This window comes from Anolis carolinensis, chromosome 1, assembly GCF_035594765.1.
Source record: "Anolis carolinensis isolate JA03-04 chromosome 1, rAnoCar3.1.pri, whole genome shotgun sequence".
In the NCBI taxonomy this organism is placed as follows: Eukaryota; Metazoa; Chordata; class Lepidosauria; order Squamata; family Dactyloidae; genus Anolis; species Anolis carolinensis.
In genome coordinates, this window is record NC_085841.1 from 117,730,969 (window position 1) to 117,750,120 (window position 19,152).

A 19,152-nucleotide genomic window follows, 5' to 3' on the forward strand; every position below is an offset into this window, starting at 1 on the left:
ACAGTAAATAAATGCACTTTCAGCTGTATTTTACCCCCTCTTTCCAACAGTACCTAGTGACTGCTTCAATTAATTTTAGGTTTTTGCTCCTTCTGGGCAACCTGGGGAAATGTTCCATTAAGAGATTCTTGCCCTATTTAAAAGAACTATAGATAGCATCTATTCTAGGATTGTCTATGTTTTTAAAAATATTTTTAGCACACAAAAATATTCATTTGTAAAATTCATACTAATTCTAAAAAAGTACAGAGCTGGGCATGATTCATACTATTTAGTAATAATTCCTTCTTTGGAAGCACTGGTGTGCACAATAATTAATGTCATAGTTATCTTATATACTGGTGTATATATCCAGAAAATATAGTTAGACCTGGGTCAACTTATCCATGGGTCTGTGTAAGTACTATACTTTATCAACAAATAAAAGAAACACATTCTTTTCTCTGAAAGGTGAAAGCTCCGTTCACACTGGGAAAATCTAAAAGAAGCACAGATTCTTCTCTCCCCACGATGGCGCTGCTTCGGACCTTTTTGAATGCCTGGGCAGGGAATTGGCTGTGGCAACCAGGGATTACTGGCCTCCTGAGGCAGCACTGTCATTTTCCCCTGCCTGTAGAATAACCTTTGACTTATCCATAATTTTCACCTTATGTGAGGTTAATTTGTGCATGAGTATTTATTTCTCCTTCTCCTTCTTTTCTTTGGAGCTGCCAGCCAAGACCAGCTCAATGAGATCAATGGTGAAGGAGTTGATTGAGTTACCAACTTCCTCCATCATTACTTTTCCATTTTATATTGTTGGGCAAGAATGAGAAATCTAGAGACGGGGAGTTTGCTTCTCTTCCACTGTCCCCCCTTCTCTCTCCCGCCCTCCCTCCCCCCCCCCCTCTCTCTCTCTCTCATATATATATATAAGTCATATTGATTTTGAAGCAAGCAACTTTGCCAATGTCTCTCTGCTGGAGAGTGTGCAGAAGCTCTGTGGAGAAGAAGAAAAAAGTGGTGCATGACCCAAAAGGCAGTGTTAGCTCCGAGGAGAAAGAAGTCCCAAGGAACATTGTTTCTTTTTTCTCTTTGGGGTTGCCACTCAGTAGAGCCCCATTGGCGAATTCGCTTTCCCTGAAGTTAAGTGGCCAAAGGCTTCAGCCCGAAAAAGGTGCCCAGCCATACAATCAACGGGGTGGTAACCCAACATACATTAAGGACCTCATCACGTGGATGTTTCCCCTCATTTTCTCTCCATTTTTACAAAACAAAAGTCCCACTGAGGCCATCTCATGACGTACAGCCACCTTTGGTGGCCACCCATGGGAATCTGTCTTGCTAGTGTGCTACAACGGATTCAGCATGCAGCATGCTCCAGAAAGCGGGGGAAGTGAGAGAAAGCAGGAAGAAGATGGGGAAAGGTTGTGGGGTGGCTGGCCATCCCCAAAGATGAACCTTGCCAGGAGGAAATAGGGAAAAACTGTTTCCCCACTCTTCCTAATGCTTTCCCTCGCTTCTCCCTGCTTCCCTCCTGCCTGTCTGATAAAGTCCTAAGACCTATCTCTTCCAGCAGGCCTATCCAGTCAATTTTAACTTGTGAATTTTATCAGTGAATTTTAATCTGCATTTTACTTGTGGATATTTGTTATATGTTTTTTTTATAATGCTTTGATTTATCTCGCTCTTTTAACCATGTTGCACTCCACCTCAATCCACAAGGAAAGGCAGGTAATAAAATTATTACTAGCCCCTCACAATTGCAACAGCCTTATCCTAATTCTACCCTACTTGTAAATTGTTTCTTAACTGTTTTATGTTTTTATTGTATTGCTGTTTTTATTGACATTGAATTTTTGCCAGATCTGTAAGCTGCCTTGAGTCCCTCTGGGTGAGAAAGGCGGGATAGAAATGACGTAAATAAATACATACTTTCTGTGACCTCACAAGTTTCAACTTTTTCTTTGTTGGATACATGGAACATTCTGGCTATTGAAAAACTAGCTCCCAAGTGGCCAGTAAGTACAGTGTCCCTTCTTCTGGCCATCATAACACCAGCACCACCACAACCCCAAGTATTGCACTGATCGTTGCAGGGGTGAGGGTCTTTCCAAAGCAGTAGTAAAATTTCCTTTGCTACAGTCTTTAAACATAAGATAGAAAATGAATTTGCAACTCCAGTAACTGGTTGAAGAAGCTTCTTTTTCATCTTTCCTTTTGAATAGACTTCAAACGGTGTTACTGATTTAACGTCTTCAGCCTGGTATGAAAAGAAATGAGATGCTATGTTTCAGTTCTTGATTACACTGTGTGGGTATTATGATAGTGCCATATTTTATGCTTGGCTAAGTATAGATTTTGAATAAAAGATTTTAATTATGCTGAATAAATGTTGGAGAAAGTTACATTTTATTCATGCTTCATGCTTCTAGAAGTGAACTAATTTAATTACACTCCTGCTGCTAAAGGTCTGCATGGTTCTGTGTGTGTGTGGAGAGCATGCATGTGTATTCCATTTTTATAGTTTGAACATAAATAGTAAAGTAAGTGATCCATTTCTAATGCTTTGTATAAACATTATGCTAGGTGTTTCTTGGTGCTAATGGATATGACAATATATATATATAGGAAGTTTCTCATTGCATTCCAACCAAATAACAGATGTGTGTGCGTGTGTGTGTTTCCCTGGCTATGAATCAGCCACATCAGTTGCAAGTGCCAACATTTTAGTCAGTTGTTGAGCTTTTCCTTATGCTGAGATTTTCCATAGGCAGTTTTAATCTAGATCAGACAGTAGCTCTCCATTCTTACGTACTTCTCTTCATTAAATGCCTGCTCTCATCAAAAATTTCTAACCAATGAAGGTGACAGCCATTAGGGGTGTTAAACTACATTAATTCTATCATGTGTAGATGCTCCCTTAGTCCCATCATCCTTATATTTTGCCTATCTGGTTAGAACATGGGAGAGTGTTTACTTTCATTGTTTTCTTCCAGACTATTGATTATTTAAACAAGTATTTTAATTTCCAGTTGTAGAACTGTTATAAATGTTTCAATTGGATTATTTTTTTAAAAAAATGTATCACATATTTTTTCCTATATTTTGTTTTAACCTATGTTGTAAACTACATTAGAATCCATCGTGTGGGAAAGGTGGGGTATGAAGTCAAATTAATACATAAGCAAAAAGCTAGATCTGTTTAGATTCTGAAAAGTCTTGTAAATTCAGACAACTCTAAATTAATTTATCATATCATAGGTGATTACTCATGGCCAAGTATGATATATATCCTCTCTAGGAATTTTTTGCTTCTCCAGATGATTCTGTAGCATGCTTCCATTGGAGATTACCACAGAGTTATGTTGAAGGGCTTATATAGAAGATGCCTCTCTACAAATTTTCTAGGTCCAACAGGACAACTGTGGTAACTTCCAGCACAAGTCGTTCACTTCAATAAAGGTAAAGGTTTCCCCTGACGTTAAGTCCAGTCATGTCTGACTCTGGGGGTTGGTGCTCATCTCCATTTCTAAGCCGAAGAGCCGGTGCTGTCTGTAGACACCTCTAAGGTCATGTGGCCAGCATGACTGCATGGAGCGCCATTACCTTCCCGCCGGAGCAGTACCTATTGATCTACTCACATTTGCATTTTTTCGAACTGCTAGGTTGGCAGAAGCTGGAGCTACCAGTGGCCACTCCCACCGCTCCGGGGTTTGAACCTGGGACCTTTCAGTATGCAAGTTCAGCAGCTCAGTGCTTTAACACACTTCGCCACCAGGGCTCCTTATATAGGATTTGCTTATCTGCAGTTATCCACTTCAATAGGATTTGCTTATCTACAGTTTCCGATCTTCACAATAAATTCAGGAACGTATTACCTGCCATACTGTATATACTTTAGCACATAAAAACAAAATGGCATTTTTAGACTACGTGTTCTAGTGTCTCATAGTCACACTCAGTTCCCCAGTAACCTACCAAATAATATATTGTGAGAGTAAACAGAGCAGATTGTAAAACATTTGATAAGAAGATGCCAATTTTCTCTTTTGCTTTCTCTTTTCTTCTCCTGTGAGAAAAGTTGTGTTTTCCCATAAGAAAATGAAATACTGCAGTAGAATTCTGCTTTGGTAGAATAGGCTTTTTAGTTTCAGACTATAGAGGTTAAGGAGGTGAATCTCCTAACAGTTGAAGAGAGCAGCCTTGTTTGTAAATGATTGGGGTAGAAACAAAACCAGTATTGGGACCACTATGCATGCTGTATATTTCTGTAATAAATGAGAACAATTTGTCTCTAAAATCAATCTGTTATTCCTTCCATTTTTTGGAAATGCTTTGTGTGACCTACTTGAGCAACTATGAAAAATGACTTTGCCATCCATTTGTGACAGGGAAATCTCAAGGAAGAACTCCAGAGTATCTTAGTTTAGCTAGTTCTGGTAGGACGAGTATTGCTTGTACTTGTCTCCCTCTATTTCTCATTTATTTTTGTCTTCTTTGTGTACATGAACACTTGCTAAACATAGGTAGGTAGTTTAAGAACTCTTTCCCAAAATGAAAGTAAGGTGGAACAGAATGCATTCAAGAGGGACTTTTTTGAGGCAGAGAGCATCTTCGGTAAGCGAAAGAGAATGAATATGATTTCTGGGACAAGAGGTTACTGTAAATTGAAAGATTTATTATTCCATCAGCTCACAGCCCCTATGTATCCACCTTTCTTTTATGGGAATATAAAAGAGCAAGAAAGAGTGCCTAAACAGGGAAATCCATGTTCCCAATTTTTAAAACAGTTAAAATGTAAAGCTACTACAGTAAGCCCTCCACATTCACCAGGGTTTCTGCTATGATTTCAGGGGATTCCACATTCGGGGATCATTAACATTAAGATTTACAGTGCTCAGAACAGCAATGAAATTTTGCTCCGTTTTATTGGTAGGTGTTAACTGGGGCTTATAACATACAGCAGTGAGATTAAACTGAATCAAGACATGGATGCTTTTTAGGGCTTGCATAGGTGCAAAAGCCTAGGCAGTTCCTTGAAACAGAAGGTTTTTTAGAGAGCTAATTAAATATGTAGTTTTATTTTTTTTCTTTTGCTCATAGTAATAGAGTTGGAAGAGACCACATGGGCCATCTATTCCAACCCCCTGCTATGCAGGAAAAGCACAAAATCTTCATGTAATTAATTTGCATTTTCCCCTCTTCCCTCTGATCTGGGTATCCAACAACCCACAGAGCAGATGAAAGGGTGCAAAATGTAGGGTGTTGCAAAACAAATGGGAATCCATTTCTCCAAGTGACATACATTTTAGTTGTGGACAGATAGTGCTGGGTACATTATCACTACCTAGAAATTAATTCTCACATTCTAAGTCCAATTTCACTCCCAGTTAGAGTAACCCATTGAAATGAATGGGGCACTTTCTACACAGGGACCCCTTCTACACAGTTGTATAAAACCCAGATTATCTGCTTTGAACTGAATTATATGGCAGTGTAGAAGAGCCCATAGTCACCACTTTTGGTATGTCCCGTTAATGTCAGTGGGCCTTCACTGGGGTAAAATTGGATTTAACACTCAACATTCTGTGTTGCTCCCACCCCTATTCACATAATACTTTTTGCCCCACTTCCAATATATTTACATATATTGTATTTGTTGAAGTTATTTATACTCTGGTTTTTCTCACAGTTTAAAGCAATCCTTAACAATATTATTTTAAAGCATTAACATGTTAAAGAAGCTGCAAAAAAACCAAAAAAAAACAAGATAAAATGGCAGGAAAAATTGTTCCAAAACTAGATGCAGGTAAGCATTAGATTCCAAGATATTGTTAATCCTCTTAGAATACAACAGTAGAAAATGATGTTGGGATTCATCCTGGACTACTCAAGTCTAAATGTAGTCAGATAGATGATAAAGTTAGATTGAGGGAATCTTTTCCCAGTTTCCAAAACATGCCTAGATAGGATTCACCATTGTTTCCTGCTTCCCATCCTATTTAGGTCAGCCCACCCTTTGATGTTCCTAGAAATGTAATCTCTCCTAGGGCACTGATGTAACTTCACCAATTTGGTCCTTTGGAATGTTTATGGCCCTAGAAAAGAAGCGACCAGACCCACGAGGCTGACCGCCATTCCAGCTTCCTGCTTTGTTCCAGAGAGGACGCACCGCTGTCCTCTAATAGCCAAGATGTAGCCTATCTATAGAGCTTTGTTATTTTAATCCGTTTATGTGTATTAGAACAGGATAGATTAGCTAGTTAGTTCCAAGCCTTTTCTATCCATCAATGGATTTCTTTTTACCTCAATAAATGCTTTTAATCTTTAAAGCTAACTTTGCATCCCTTTTGCCTTCCTGATGACGCAGAGGCCTTCCAAACTCACACCCGCGTAAGTCTCACGCTGCTGCAATTCTTTGCTATTTTAATGGGAATTTACCTCATAAAGAGGGTGATTAGAGCTTAACGGCTCTTCCATTCCCAACAGATGAAGTATCTCTTTCCCTTCTGTTGGAAAAACCATAAAATCATAGTGTTGGAAGAAACGATAAGGGCCATCCAGCCTTTGCTAAAAAATCTCCAAAAGAGGTGACTCCACTACACTCTGTGGTAGCATATTCCACAGCTCTTACTGCCAGGAAGTTATTTCTAATGTTTAGTTGGCATCTCTTTTCCTGTAATTTCAGTCCATTGCTCCACGTCCTAACCTCTGGAGCTGTAGAAAACAAGCTAGCTCCCTCCTGAACATGACATCCTTTCAAATATGATTTAAACATGGCTATCATGTTCCCTCTGTCTTCTCGTCTCCAATCTGTACACATCCAGCTCTCTAAATCCCTTCTTGTAGGGCTTGGATTCCAGATCTGTTGCCATTTGGATTGCTCTTCTCTGGACACTTTCAATCTTGTCTATATTCTTTTTGAATTGTACTGTCCAGAAGTGGACACAGTATTTCAGGTGAAGTCTCAACCAAAGCAGAATAGAGAGGCACCATTACTTCCCCTGATTTAGACTCTGTACTCCTGTTGATACAGTCTAGAATTGCATTTGCCATTTTGGCTGTTACATCACACAGTTGTTTGTCTTGTGGTTTATTTAGACTCCTAGATCCCTTTTACATGTACTGTGGTCAGGTCAGGTGTCACTCATGTTATATCTGTGCATTTAATTTTTTCTGCCTTGGTGAAATTCATCTTTTTTAGTTTTGGCCCAAGCTTCTTATCTATCAAGATGATTTTGAATTCTGAACCTGTTTTCTGGAATATTTACCCTGAATTTGGGGTTATCTGCAGGTTTGATAAGCGTGTTCTCTATTCCATCATCCGAATCATTTATAAAAATGTGAAATAGCACTGGGCTCAAGACTGAGTCCCATAGTTCCCCACTAGTCCTTCTCTCCAAAACCTTTCTACTTTGTCATCTGTTCCCAGGGCAACTGAAACAGAAGGCACCAGGAGAGTGAAAAATTAAAGAGCTGATAACTATGATGGAACCCAGTGGAGCATTAATTAATTTTGTCTTTTTTCCAAACTGCTTACATACACCACATACCCTGAGGCCTGGACTTCTTTTTGTTTACTGCAGTTTAGATCACTTCATATATATAAAAAATGGTGCTGCTACATTTGCTTCATTAGCTGAGATTTGCTGATCTTTGCAGTAATTGCTAGACTACAAAAGCAAACAGCAGATGGTATTAACTAAGAAAATCTTGAAATCTGTGGAGGCTTTTGGAAGTCTATTATTTTTAAAAATAGAATAGGGACACAAAGTTCTTTGGATAGATGAACCCTTCCAGATGGGACCATAACAGGCCTAGCCATCAAGGCTTGCCACTTTGTTCTCTCACACAACTACTTTACTTTTGGTGGGAATGGATACCTTCAAGTTACCAGGAATACCATGGGCACCTGCATGACCAACATCTTCCTGGCTAGCCAAGAATGACACTTCATTAACTCCTGTACCCAGAAGCATTTCTTCTACATGCGATATACTGATGATTTCTTCAAAATTTTAAATCTTGGAGAGAACTCACTCCAGATATTCCACCAGAATGTCAACAACTTCCACTCTACCATCAATCTCAGCCTGGAATTATCAACAGAACAAGTATAGTGGGTTGCTGTGAGTTTTCTGGGCTGTGTATGGCCGTGTTCAAGAAGCATTCTCTCCTGACGTTTCACCCACATCTATAGCAGGCATCCTTAGAGGTTGTGAGGTTTGATGGAAACTAGTCAAGTGGGGTTTATATATCTGTGGAAAGTCCAGGGTGAGAGAAAGAACTCTTGTTTGTTGGAGGCAAGTGTGAATGTTGCAATTGATCACCTTGATGAACACTGAATGGCTTTGCAGCTTCAAAGCTTGGCTGCTTCCTGCCTGGGGAAATCCTTTGTTGGAATTTGATTGGCTGGCCCTGATTATTTCTGGTCTGGAATTCCCCTGTTTTTGAGTGTTGTTCTTTATTTACTGTCCTGATTTTAGCGTTTTTTAATACTGGTAGCCAGATTTTGTTCATTTTCATAGTTTCCTCCTTTCTGTTGAAATTGCCCACATGCTTGTGGATTTTAAAGGCTTCTCTGTGTAGTCTGACATGGTGGTTGTTAGAGTGGTCCAGCATTTCTGTATTCTCAAATAATATGCTGTGTCTAGGTTGGTTCATCAAGTTCTCTTCTATAGCTTACTTCTCTGGTTGAATTAGTCTGCAGTGCCTTTCATGTTCCTTGATTTGTGTTTGGGTGTTGCACTTGGTGGTGCAAATCAACAAGGGAGTACTTGCACCTAGGAGTAATCTATTATAGAATAAGCTAAAGACAGGAACCCAAATACAAAGATACCCAAGGTACGCTGCAGACTTTCTCTGAAGATCTGACAGGGAACATGAAGAAGAAAGGCAGGGATAGCTTTTTCATACATCTAGACTTTAATAATGTCATCTTCAGGAATCCTTTTAACATATTGGAAAGGAGGTCTCTCATCCATCTTAAGAATTAAAGTCAACAGCAATTTGTATTTGTCTTTTGTGGCTTGCCTACCTTTCCTTCTGAAGCTTGGTCAGGTCTTGGCATGCTTATGGTAATGTTAGCAAAAAGGCAGCTTAAAGTAAATCTGTGCAGTCATTGATCTTCAAAGGAATACCATTCTTGATTTTACGTTTACCTCTGCTTCATATCACTGCCTAGAATAGTATTACATAACCAATTCCCATATATAGATTTAATTAAAGGGGCTGTGTTCATTTTCTTATTATTAAAAAGGAATGTGAAGCAGCCTTGTGTTGAGTGCATCCCTGGGTTTGTCCCCCAAATTCTTTTACTAGCAAAAGCTCTCCAAAGCTTCAGGGCAGATATATTTGTTCTAGTTTGACATTCCTTTAAACTGGGGATTGAACCCAGTATCATCTATGTGGAATAATGAAAACATATGCTGGGTGAGGCCACAAGGACTGCCCAATCCAACCCACTGCTATACAGAAATAGGCAATCAAAGCACTCTTGATAGATAGTCTTCCACTCTGTTTAAAAATCCCCAGAGGAGGAGACTCTTATACAAGGCACATTGCTCCACGAAATGTGAAATTCCTGCCTCTGATCTAAGTTTAGTCAATTTATTGGACAGTTTTGGGGAGAAGGTACAAACTACAGTGGCTATTGTTGAAGGCTTTCATGGTTGGAATCACTGGGTTGCTGTGAGTCTTTTGGGCTGTATGGCCATGTTCCAGGAGTTTTCTCTCCTGACATTTCACCCACATTTGTGGCAGGCATCCTCAGAGGTTGTGAGTGTACAGTGGTAATGTTTGTCACTGTATAGTTGCCCATATTCTGGTTGCATATGCCCACATTGTGTAATGAAAAATAGCTATAGGAATTATAATCTGGGACCCAACAATTATAGTGCATTCATCTATAACAGCACTGGGATGGTCAAAATTTGAGCAGAAAATCTGACATATGAACAGTGTTAAGTAATATTTCTCTTCCACATTCCCCCACTCAAAATCCTTAGATGCTTTTCATAAAAGAAAATTAATCAGTCTTCCTTAACTTCACTTTCCCCCTCCCTTAAGAAACAAAAAATAATTGAATTGCCTCTCTCAATGAACCAGATATATTCCTGGGCATTACCTTAATGGAAACCTGGTATCAAAGACAGAAATAAAATGGAAAGAATAGGGATAGATTCCTACATCACAAAAATGGGGAGAGTGAGCAGTACACCATGCTGCAGCAAACATTTTATTCCAAACTAACGATAAGACAAGTGAGAAGTAGAAGAACCAAGCCAAGTAAACCTTGAATAAGTAAAGGAAATCCTGTACTTCGACGCTTCTACAGACCACATGAAAACTTCTTTTTTGCCAGCTTCCACTTTATGAACTTTATTTTAAGGCAAAACTTTTAACAAGATCTAGAATTTCTAATATTCACGGATGCGGCTGCTTCTCTCCTCTTTTCTATCCAATAAAAATACATTTAGTAATGGATTTTGACTCAGGTGCTGTTTGCCCTGTTTGTTGTTAGCAGACACACAGAACTACAATAGGGTCCCACTTTTTCTCCATGCAAGCTCTCCACTTCAACCCATTTCTTCCTTCTCTTGCTTTTCCTTTACATCCTTACTTTCATTGTCTGTCAAGCCAGTGTGTGTAATATATATATAAGTACGTATGTATATCTATGTATATATATGTTTACTTAAGCGCAGGTCTAAACCAGCTTTATTGAGGAACAGTTCAAAAGCAGCTAATTGCTTGGCGACTGCCTTGGAAGCTTCATTCCTTCTGCTTTGGAAAGAAACTTGAAACCGATGTCAAATCTTCATGTGTCAACGCTGAATTGCTTGTTCTTTTTGTACTTGAGAGTGGTTAGTGTTGAAAAATAAATCCATTTCTTTTATCTCATTCAAGTCAGGCATTCTATTTGCTACCACTGTTCAAGATTTAGTCTTTTCCTTTGACCTTGAGCTTTCCTCGCCCTCTCATCCATTTTTTGTATCTAAGTCTCTCTGTTGCCAACTACACATAATAGTTTCTAGATGTTAAACATAGAAGAACTTGTTTTCCCTAAAATACATTACCTGACAACTGTAAGCTTCCCCCCTCCTTTCCCACAGCTTAAGCAAGCCATCATGGTTATCAGTTTGCAAGATTTCGCTGTTGAACTTCAAGCACATTTCTTTTTACAAGTTTTATATGCTGTTTGAAAAACCCCTTCCTCCTCAAATCCATTTTGTTGCTGAAATTCCAGATCACCTCCATCAGCTACCAGCATTTGACAATACAATTATCTTTTTTGCTAATCAAATGTAGAGTGAATATAAGTAGTTCTTGCTAAATGACTAATTTTCTGAGTATGGACTATGGGACACAAAAGTACAAAAGACTAGGGCAAAATGTTGTAGCAAAAGTTGCTAGAGGCCATGGTTTAAAATAGTCCAGTTACCAAATTTGGTGTCCAGTGCTATGCAATCAGTTAAGTTCCATGCAATCATTCACATGAATGCAACCCCTTCATTCAGCTGCATTTTACATATTTCCACATTGAACACAAAACCTACATTTCATCAAACATCTTGAATGACCAGAAGCAGTCTGAATCATGTCCCTTTTCCATTCTTTTCACTAAATGTACAAAAATCTAACAGGTAACTTGGCATGTGGTGATATTGGTGACAGGGCTCACATGCATATTTGTGTCTCCCATAGAGCTTAGCCCTACTCATAAGGGTGAATGCTAACATGAAGTTAATATCAGGTCCAGTGAAAGAGCAAGGGATGAAAGCAACGAGTAACAGACAGCCTTAAGGGCACATTTGATTTTTGGAAGTATTTCAGGTCAAGTATTCTAGATAGTAAGAGAGGGTATTTCACTGCTGGAGGAGACCCTGAAGAGCCACTATGAAATGGAGTGGGGTAGAGAATGCTGATTTAGTTGGATGATAATCCTTACTGAAGTCAAGTTTATTTCTTCATAAGTGTTGGTGGCATCTAGACCACAATCAAATCAAACTGTTAGTCTTTATGAAACCACTAAATCAGTAAACTTATCTAAGTGATGACTTCCCCATGGATTTCCTCTGTTGGAAATGAAAATTGGATTTCAACTTCTGAAATTAAAATAATAACAATATTACGATGTAGAAAAGCATGACATTACAGAGGAGAAATCTCATTAACAATTAGTTTCATACCACAAGTGTGCATAAGGAGAAAACTTGAGAAACCTCAGTACAGTACTGCTCTCCTTCTGGGGAGTAATACATCAAGCCTCAAAAACACAAAAATGGAATTCCACAATAGCTATGGAACTTGTTAACTAACACTTCCAGATATCTCCTTTGCAGTTGGTACAATCAAATTACTTTGTTGTGTTATGGATATGACTAGTGTTTTTGCCATGTTCATAATTACTGCTAAAGATCCATTACTTACTGTAATATAATATGCAGCATTGAAAAGAGGTGGGTGCAGTGCAGATCAAAAAATATTTTATTAAGTGAGATAATGAGAAAATATTGGCCTAGATCCAATGTTTGCTCCAATTAGATTGAAATGAATAGGATATACTAGTCATACTTTTATAAGCCGAGTTCATTTTAATGGTCTATTTTGGGTGGGTTTAGGATTTAGCCCACACAAAATATTTCCAAAGCTCTGGCAAGTTAAGTTTCATATATCCAGCATTTTAAGGAATTGAATTTTATAATTTTCTTTATTTATTGTATCAGAAGGGTACAGTTGTAATGTATTTAGAAACTCAAAATTAAAAACTTGACATTATACTAAATGTCCTTTGACCAGTATCTGGCCACTTGGAGTAGCTCTGGTGTCGCTGCAAGAAGGTCCTCCATTGTGCATGTGGCAGGGTTCACTGCATTGTAGTAAGTGGTCTGTGGTTTGCTCTTCCCCACACTGGCATGTCACGGACTCCACTTTGTATCTCCACTTGTAGTGCCAGAGCACAGTCTGTTCAATGTCTTCCATGTCACCCCGTTTTCTGTGTGCTCGAGAGGGAGTCTCTCATCCAGTCTCACCCATGGATTGATGTTACGGATTTTAGTCTGCCACTTTTGGACTCTCACTTGCTGAGGTGTTCCTGCGAGTATCTTTTATAATTTTATAATAATTAGAATTCTTGAATTGGGTTCATCTTGATTACCCATACTGGTTTTTAATCTGCCAGTACAGATAACAGTAGAAGTAAAACAAAATGGAAATAACAGCAGATATAATAGAGATTTGGTTGCAGCCATGATTAAGGAAATTAGGCAGAGGCACTTAGAGAGGATTTCATCAGTGCCTGACTTCCAAGAGAGAAGGATACATTATGGGAGAACTGGCTTGGATAGTCACATATACCATGAAACAAACTATTGTCCAAACCTGTTCTTCCCAGTTGGCAGGGGAAGTTTGTCTGCTTCAGGTACCCTATTTCTCTAGGCTATGGCTTCCAGGAAGTGTTGGGTCCTTGGAGCCAATACACCCTGTGAGAGCTGGTTTGGACAATAGCCTGAGCCATCAAGTTTCCCTTCTCTCCCATCACCGCTTCCTCTCTGCATAATACTAGGGCCCCTTCTACACTGCCATTTTTATATGGCAGTGTAAAAGGGAACTAAGACTACAATATGACTAGAAACTTCTCAGAGAGTCGTGCAAGCAGATGTATCAAGACATTCATCATGAAATACAGCATGTACTTTGGAATTTTATAAGATGGTATTTTACTCCCAAGAGGTATTTGTCCAAGAGTTAATGATACTTCCTTCAGATGTGGTACTTCTGAGACAATCCTAAAATAAAGATATTCCAAGGAATGATATGACCAGTTGTATATGTGCCTTTAAGTTGCATAATTTGATTGTATTAAATTGTATAAAATCTACATACACTAAATATATAAGATTTAAAAACAAAACTCCACATTTAGTGCTAACTACATACTACAAACGGCAAACTATAACTACTAAAACATACAATAAAAGATGTCTAAAATAGAACTAGAATAAGAATTAAATAACAAAATTGATGGAAATTAAGAATATGGATAAACTTACATACCTACTTTCTAAACATCAAGGACTACCAAAGAAAAGTACGGATTGGCAACCCTTATTAGACTTTTTGGCAAAGGAAAAGCACATTAAAATAATATAACTATAGAAGGAAAGGGATATGTTATTAAGAACAAAAAAAGGAACATAGGGAAGCTACGACAACAATACATATGAGAAACATTTGGGAAGATACCCCAAATAACTATTCTTCCAATATAGAGAAAGATGGAAGTCAAGGAAACTTCATTACTCCTTTCCCCTTTTTATTTTTTTTCCTTTTTTTTCTTCTTTTCGTTCTCTTTTTTCATTTTCCTACTTTTCTTTAATCCAATATTGTTCCCCCACTTTCAATGTTTTTCTTTTCAAAAAAGCACATAAATAAATATATTAAAAAAAAGAATTAAAGTAAAAAAACATGTCAAAAACAAAAGAAAGATATACACAATCAAAATTATTGACTTTCTTCTGTTTGTTTGCCACAGTTTGTGTGCCACTTAATAAAATCCCAGTGGCATGTAGAACTTCAAAGCATGCACAATGGTAATTAGAAAAGGGGTTATAAACTTTCAGTTATACTGAGCAGCATTAGATAATAACATTTATTTATGCCATGCCCTTTCCACCAAAGGGCAGAACATCAAACGAATACAAGCAAAGGCAATAAAAGATAACACTTTAAATATATACAACTCTCTTCCCCCCTCCACCCCCAACATCCCAACAGTCATTAGCCATGTCCGACTCAGCAACTTCATCTAGTGAACTAAAGGGGAAGGTCTTCAACTCCTTGTGAGAATGGGTGGGACTGTCTATCAGCTAGAGGTCCAAAGGAAAAATCTCCCACAGATGCAGAGCCGGGTCTTGAAAGACTTGCAGACCAAGCTTTACATGTTGAAGGAATAGACAGTAATCTTTTACCTTACCTGTAAATCTTAAATTCCTAGCTAATGAGTACAATCCTAACTGAGCTGCCAGGTACTGGAGGAGATTAGAGCCCTAAATACAAGAACTTGAACTGGTAGATAATGGAGTAGAAGTTAGACAACAAGCATGGTAATTGCAGAACCATAATGACATATTATAGCTATGCTGGGAACTCAACCATAGATTCTTAAAAATCACAACTTCTCTTTCCTCTTATCGTTTTAACAACCGTTGTCTTATCCTCTCTAATTGTTGGAGCAAATGACACATTACTGTTCCAAGTATCACATGGAGCGTGGGAGAGGTCAGAATCCCATTTAATAAAGCTTTTCCTAAAGCCTTGCTTCCAACCTAGAACTGTGCTTTTGGTTTTCTTTTATTTTTAATCTCTTTTTAAAAGTTTACATTTTATGACATGACTGATTTAAATACATGCATTTGCTTAAATGCATGCATTAACTGTGCTGTTTAGAAAACTCACCCCTAGTATCCAAACAAAACATCTAAATAAAGTATAATAGAATTAAAGCCCATCATGTTGAAACATCTGAATTATCCAGTTTCTGCTAACTAAAACTAAAGCCAGTTTAAATATAGTGGTTTCATGGTAGTGCTAAACAATTGCTAGGAGAAAGCATTTTGCAAGCTATCTTCTGCTTCAGTGTATCCATGCTGGATTTTTCAGGATTTGCCAACTGGGGTGAGGATTAGTAGTTATTCAGTTTCTAGGGACTTTTAAGAAATTAGTTTTAGATGGTGGAGTTCTCTCATGTGGTACTCAAAAAAGTATAGCAAGTATAGCTTATCTTGTCTCCTCCACTCTTAAAGAAAACAGAAGATTTATTGCAAGGTAAATTGTTGAGAGCTAACCTACAGAAAAAGAAGAAATGGAGCAAGGGAAACAAAATGAGCAATCAGAAAGCAAAAGGCCATTCTATACTATTTGTGGGGAAATATGGGAGCTTTGGAGTGGTGGGGGAGTTGATGTAATGAGAAATTGAGATACAGATTGAGTCTCTCTTAGGGTATTGCAGCTGGAGGTACCAAATACCTCCTTTCACAATGTTTCACCAAGTAAATGTGCTAGGGTAACTAGTGTGTGTCATTAACTGGATTCTGATCTTGCACTTATTTTAAAAGCCAGCTTGGTGCTAAACAGGAAATATTAACATGTTTCGTGTCCATACGCTTTTTATGCTGAAGAGTAGAGATAATTAAGTCTTCCTATCTGCTTGCAAATCCTCAGCTAGGCTTCTTCCGCAAAGTCAGCTTTGAACTAGTAGTCCAGGTTCTTCAAGGCTTATTCACTTCCAAAGTTGAGCCTTTGCTAGCTCAAAGCAGTGTTCTTTGAACTTTACAGGGCAGTTTGCTGAGTATAAGGAAAGTACATTGCCACAACTTCAGTATCTGCTTCATTTTATCAGAATATGATATGTTGAATGCAGTCGATTTAATGGGTTGTCTCTTTACACAGAACAGTCAAATTAGATGTAAGGGGGAGAATACGCTTTCATTTCCCCTCTTTTAAGAGATAGAAGGACTGTTCTACAAAAATGTTATGAATAATTTTGTAGCGGGATGTGTGGGATGGTAAAAGGCTGAGCCTTGTTTTTAAGGCTGATGTGTTGCTGCTAACCCTTTGTTTTCATTTTGTTTCCATTTTGTTTCCATTGCAGGTTGCATTTTTGAAGATGTGAAGGAACCTGTGAAGGCAAAATTGCACTGAAGTTAACTTCAGCTATAAAGGATTGAGGAGAGAGGACCTTAACTGAGAGATGAACTTGCTAAACCAAAAAATAAAATTATATATTCAACTTGCCGCTTGTTGACCACTGAACATTGAAACTTTGAAAGAATGAAACAGCAGCACCTTGTTTAAAGTGGGAGGCTAATTGTTGCACAACAGGGGTTCAGAGAGCTCTGTAATTTGGGGTGTTGGGGACCTGGAATTGTAAATAGCATTGTACTTACATTTCCCAAAGAAGGGTTATTTATCTATTACAGTTACCCCTGTTTTTTTTGTTTGTTTTTTTTAATAAAGGAGCTGATCGAAATTCTTTCACCTTATTGGGAAATGAAAACCAACAAGCCAGAAATAGTTTTGGATATTGTTCTGTGTACTTGGGGAAAATAAATAATTTTGGAGCTGTATAGTAGTCTACAACCCCAATTATAGATAAGAACTGATATGTTTTGTATGCAATTCTGTAGTATGCAATTTTGCAGTATATAATTCTTACAACATGTTGCAAAGCAATAATGGTCACCTTGGAAGAAAGACTGGTTGGCTGCAGATATGTTTATGGACTAGTTCCCACTTGCTAAGGGCTTGTTGCTTTATCTCAACCTATCCCGGTAAACCAGTGGTTCTCAACTTGTGGGTCCCCAGATAGTTTGGCCTTCAACTTCCAGAAATCCTAACAGCTGGTAAACTGACTGGGATTTCTGGGAGTTGTAGGCCAAAACACCTGGGGACTCACAGGTTGAGAACTGTTGCTGTAAACAAACCGTTGCTAACTACCCACCAACTACAGTTAGACCTTGCTTAAATCATGGCTTGCCATTGTTTCTGCATCCTGAACAGTATCTTACCATCTAAGCTCTAGGAATGCATGTGTTATGTTTTTCACCTAATTGTGGACAAAGAAGAGACTGAAATCATGGCAGTGGGCAAGTTACAATATATTTTATATTTGGAAGCAACATACAGTATACTCACACTACAGAACAATATCAGCACACCTCCCGAGGGCACACAGATTCTAGGAGTGTAACCGTTTTAGATATTATGCTACACAAATTCCCTTACTTAGTCATCAATGAATACCAGAGTACTGCCAAGCTGAAATGTGGAACTTTTGAATGAGAGTGTCAAGAAAATGATGGACAATTGACCTGTGTGAAAATGCTTTTGTGCTGAGAGAAATAAAAATAATGCATATCCTTGCTAAATTATTTTGTTACCTTTCCTGTTAATTTCAGTTGTTAAGGACTACAATATATATTGTTAATTAGGGTGGGTTTTTAAATGTTTAAAATGTTGCACTGGCTCCAGGCAGAAAATTCCATGGAAACCTATCCTGAAAGTTTGTCTTTATTTCAGCCAAGCACTAAAGCAAAGGAAGCACACGCAACAATTCCATTGCATAGCCGGTGTGGGGCTGTTTTCTCAGATTACCAGACTTGCCCTTTAATAGACTTTGATTTATGTGGCCCTAATAAGAGCGGTGCCAGAAAAGGCCTTTATTTTAGCGTTGAAAAGAAAGCAGATATGGGACAATTTACAGCTTGTGCTTAGCTTTGAAAAAGGTCTTTCTCCAAATGACTGATGAAATATACCTCAGGCGGATGCAAAGCCCGAGTTTATACTGAATTAGGAGAGCTTTAAAGAATAAGGATAAATGGCATCTTAAAGGAGAAGCCCCTGCTGTTATAGGAGCTCAGTCTTGCAAACCATTAAAATGCTGTTTTGAGGCTGTGATTTACAAACACAGCTTGACTGTTATGACTTCTGCTGCTTAATTTGTGGTGAAAATGGTCCCTATCTGCAAATGGATCCATAGACAACCTGATATTTAGTCTGCTCTGTTTGCTTAAAAGGTGAGATTGTACATACCACTAATTCATGATGTATGAGGAAACCTCAAAATAAATACATCACTTGTTCCTCCTGAAAGAACTAATTCAGTTTCTTGAGAAATTCATAGCACCTGTTTACAGTGCAGAACTAAACTGAGTCAATCCTCTGTCTCTTTTCATGTATACCTGAACTGTAGTTCAGGGAAGTAAACTAGATAAAGGTAAAGTTTTCCCCTGACATTAAGTCTAGTTGTGTACGACTCTGGGGAATGGTTCATTTCTAAGCCGAAGAGCTGGCATTGAGCGGTATCTATTGATCTACTCACATTTGCATGTTTTCAAACTGCTAGGTTGACCGAAACTGGGGCTAACAATGGGAGCTCACCCTGCTCCCTGGATTTGAACTGCTGACGTTTCAGTCATCAAATTCAGGAGCTCAGCACTTTAACCCTCTGCACCACCATGAGCTCCCTGGAAGTGAATTAGAGCCCTCCAAAAGTTTATCAGCAAATTACAGATCCCAGGATTCCATAGAATGGGGCCACAACAGTTAAAAGTGGCATGAAACTCTTATAACTGTGTAATGTAGGCCCATTTTTATGCTCCTCTCAAG

The 19,152-nt window shown here is 38.4% G+C and overlaps 1 protein-coding gene across 1 annotated transcript in view; it reads left to right on the forward strand.

The window, feature by feature from the left end:
* The window catches only part of ube3d (ubiquitin protein ligase E3D), a 74,505-nt gene extending 56,593 nt beyond the window's left edge, over positions 1–17,912 (forward strand). The window contains exon 10 of the mRNA XM_008121847.3: positions 16,637–17,912. Within this exon, the coding sequence (XP_008120054.3) occupies positions 16,637–16,657 (21 nt within the window). The 3' untranslated portion in view covers positions 16,658–17,912. The remainder of the gene's footprint in view (positions 1–16,636) is intronic.
* The last annotated feature ends 1,240 nt before the right edge of the window (positions 17,913–19,152 follow it).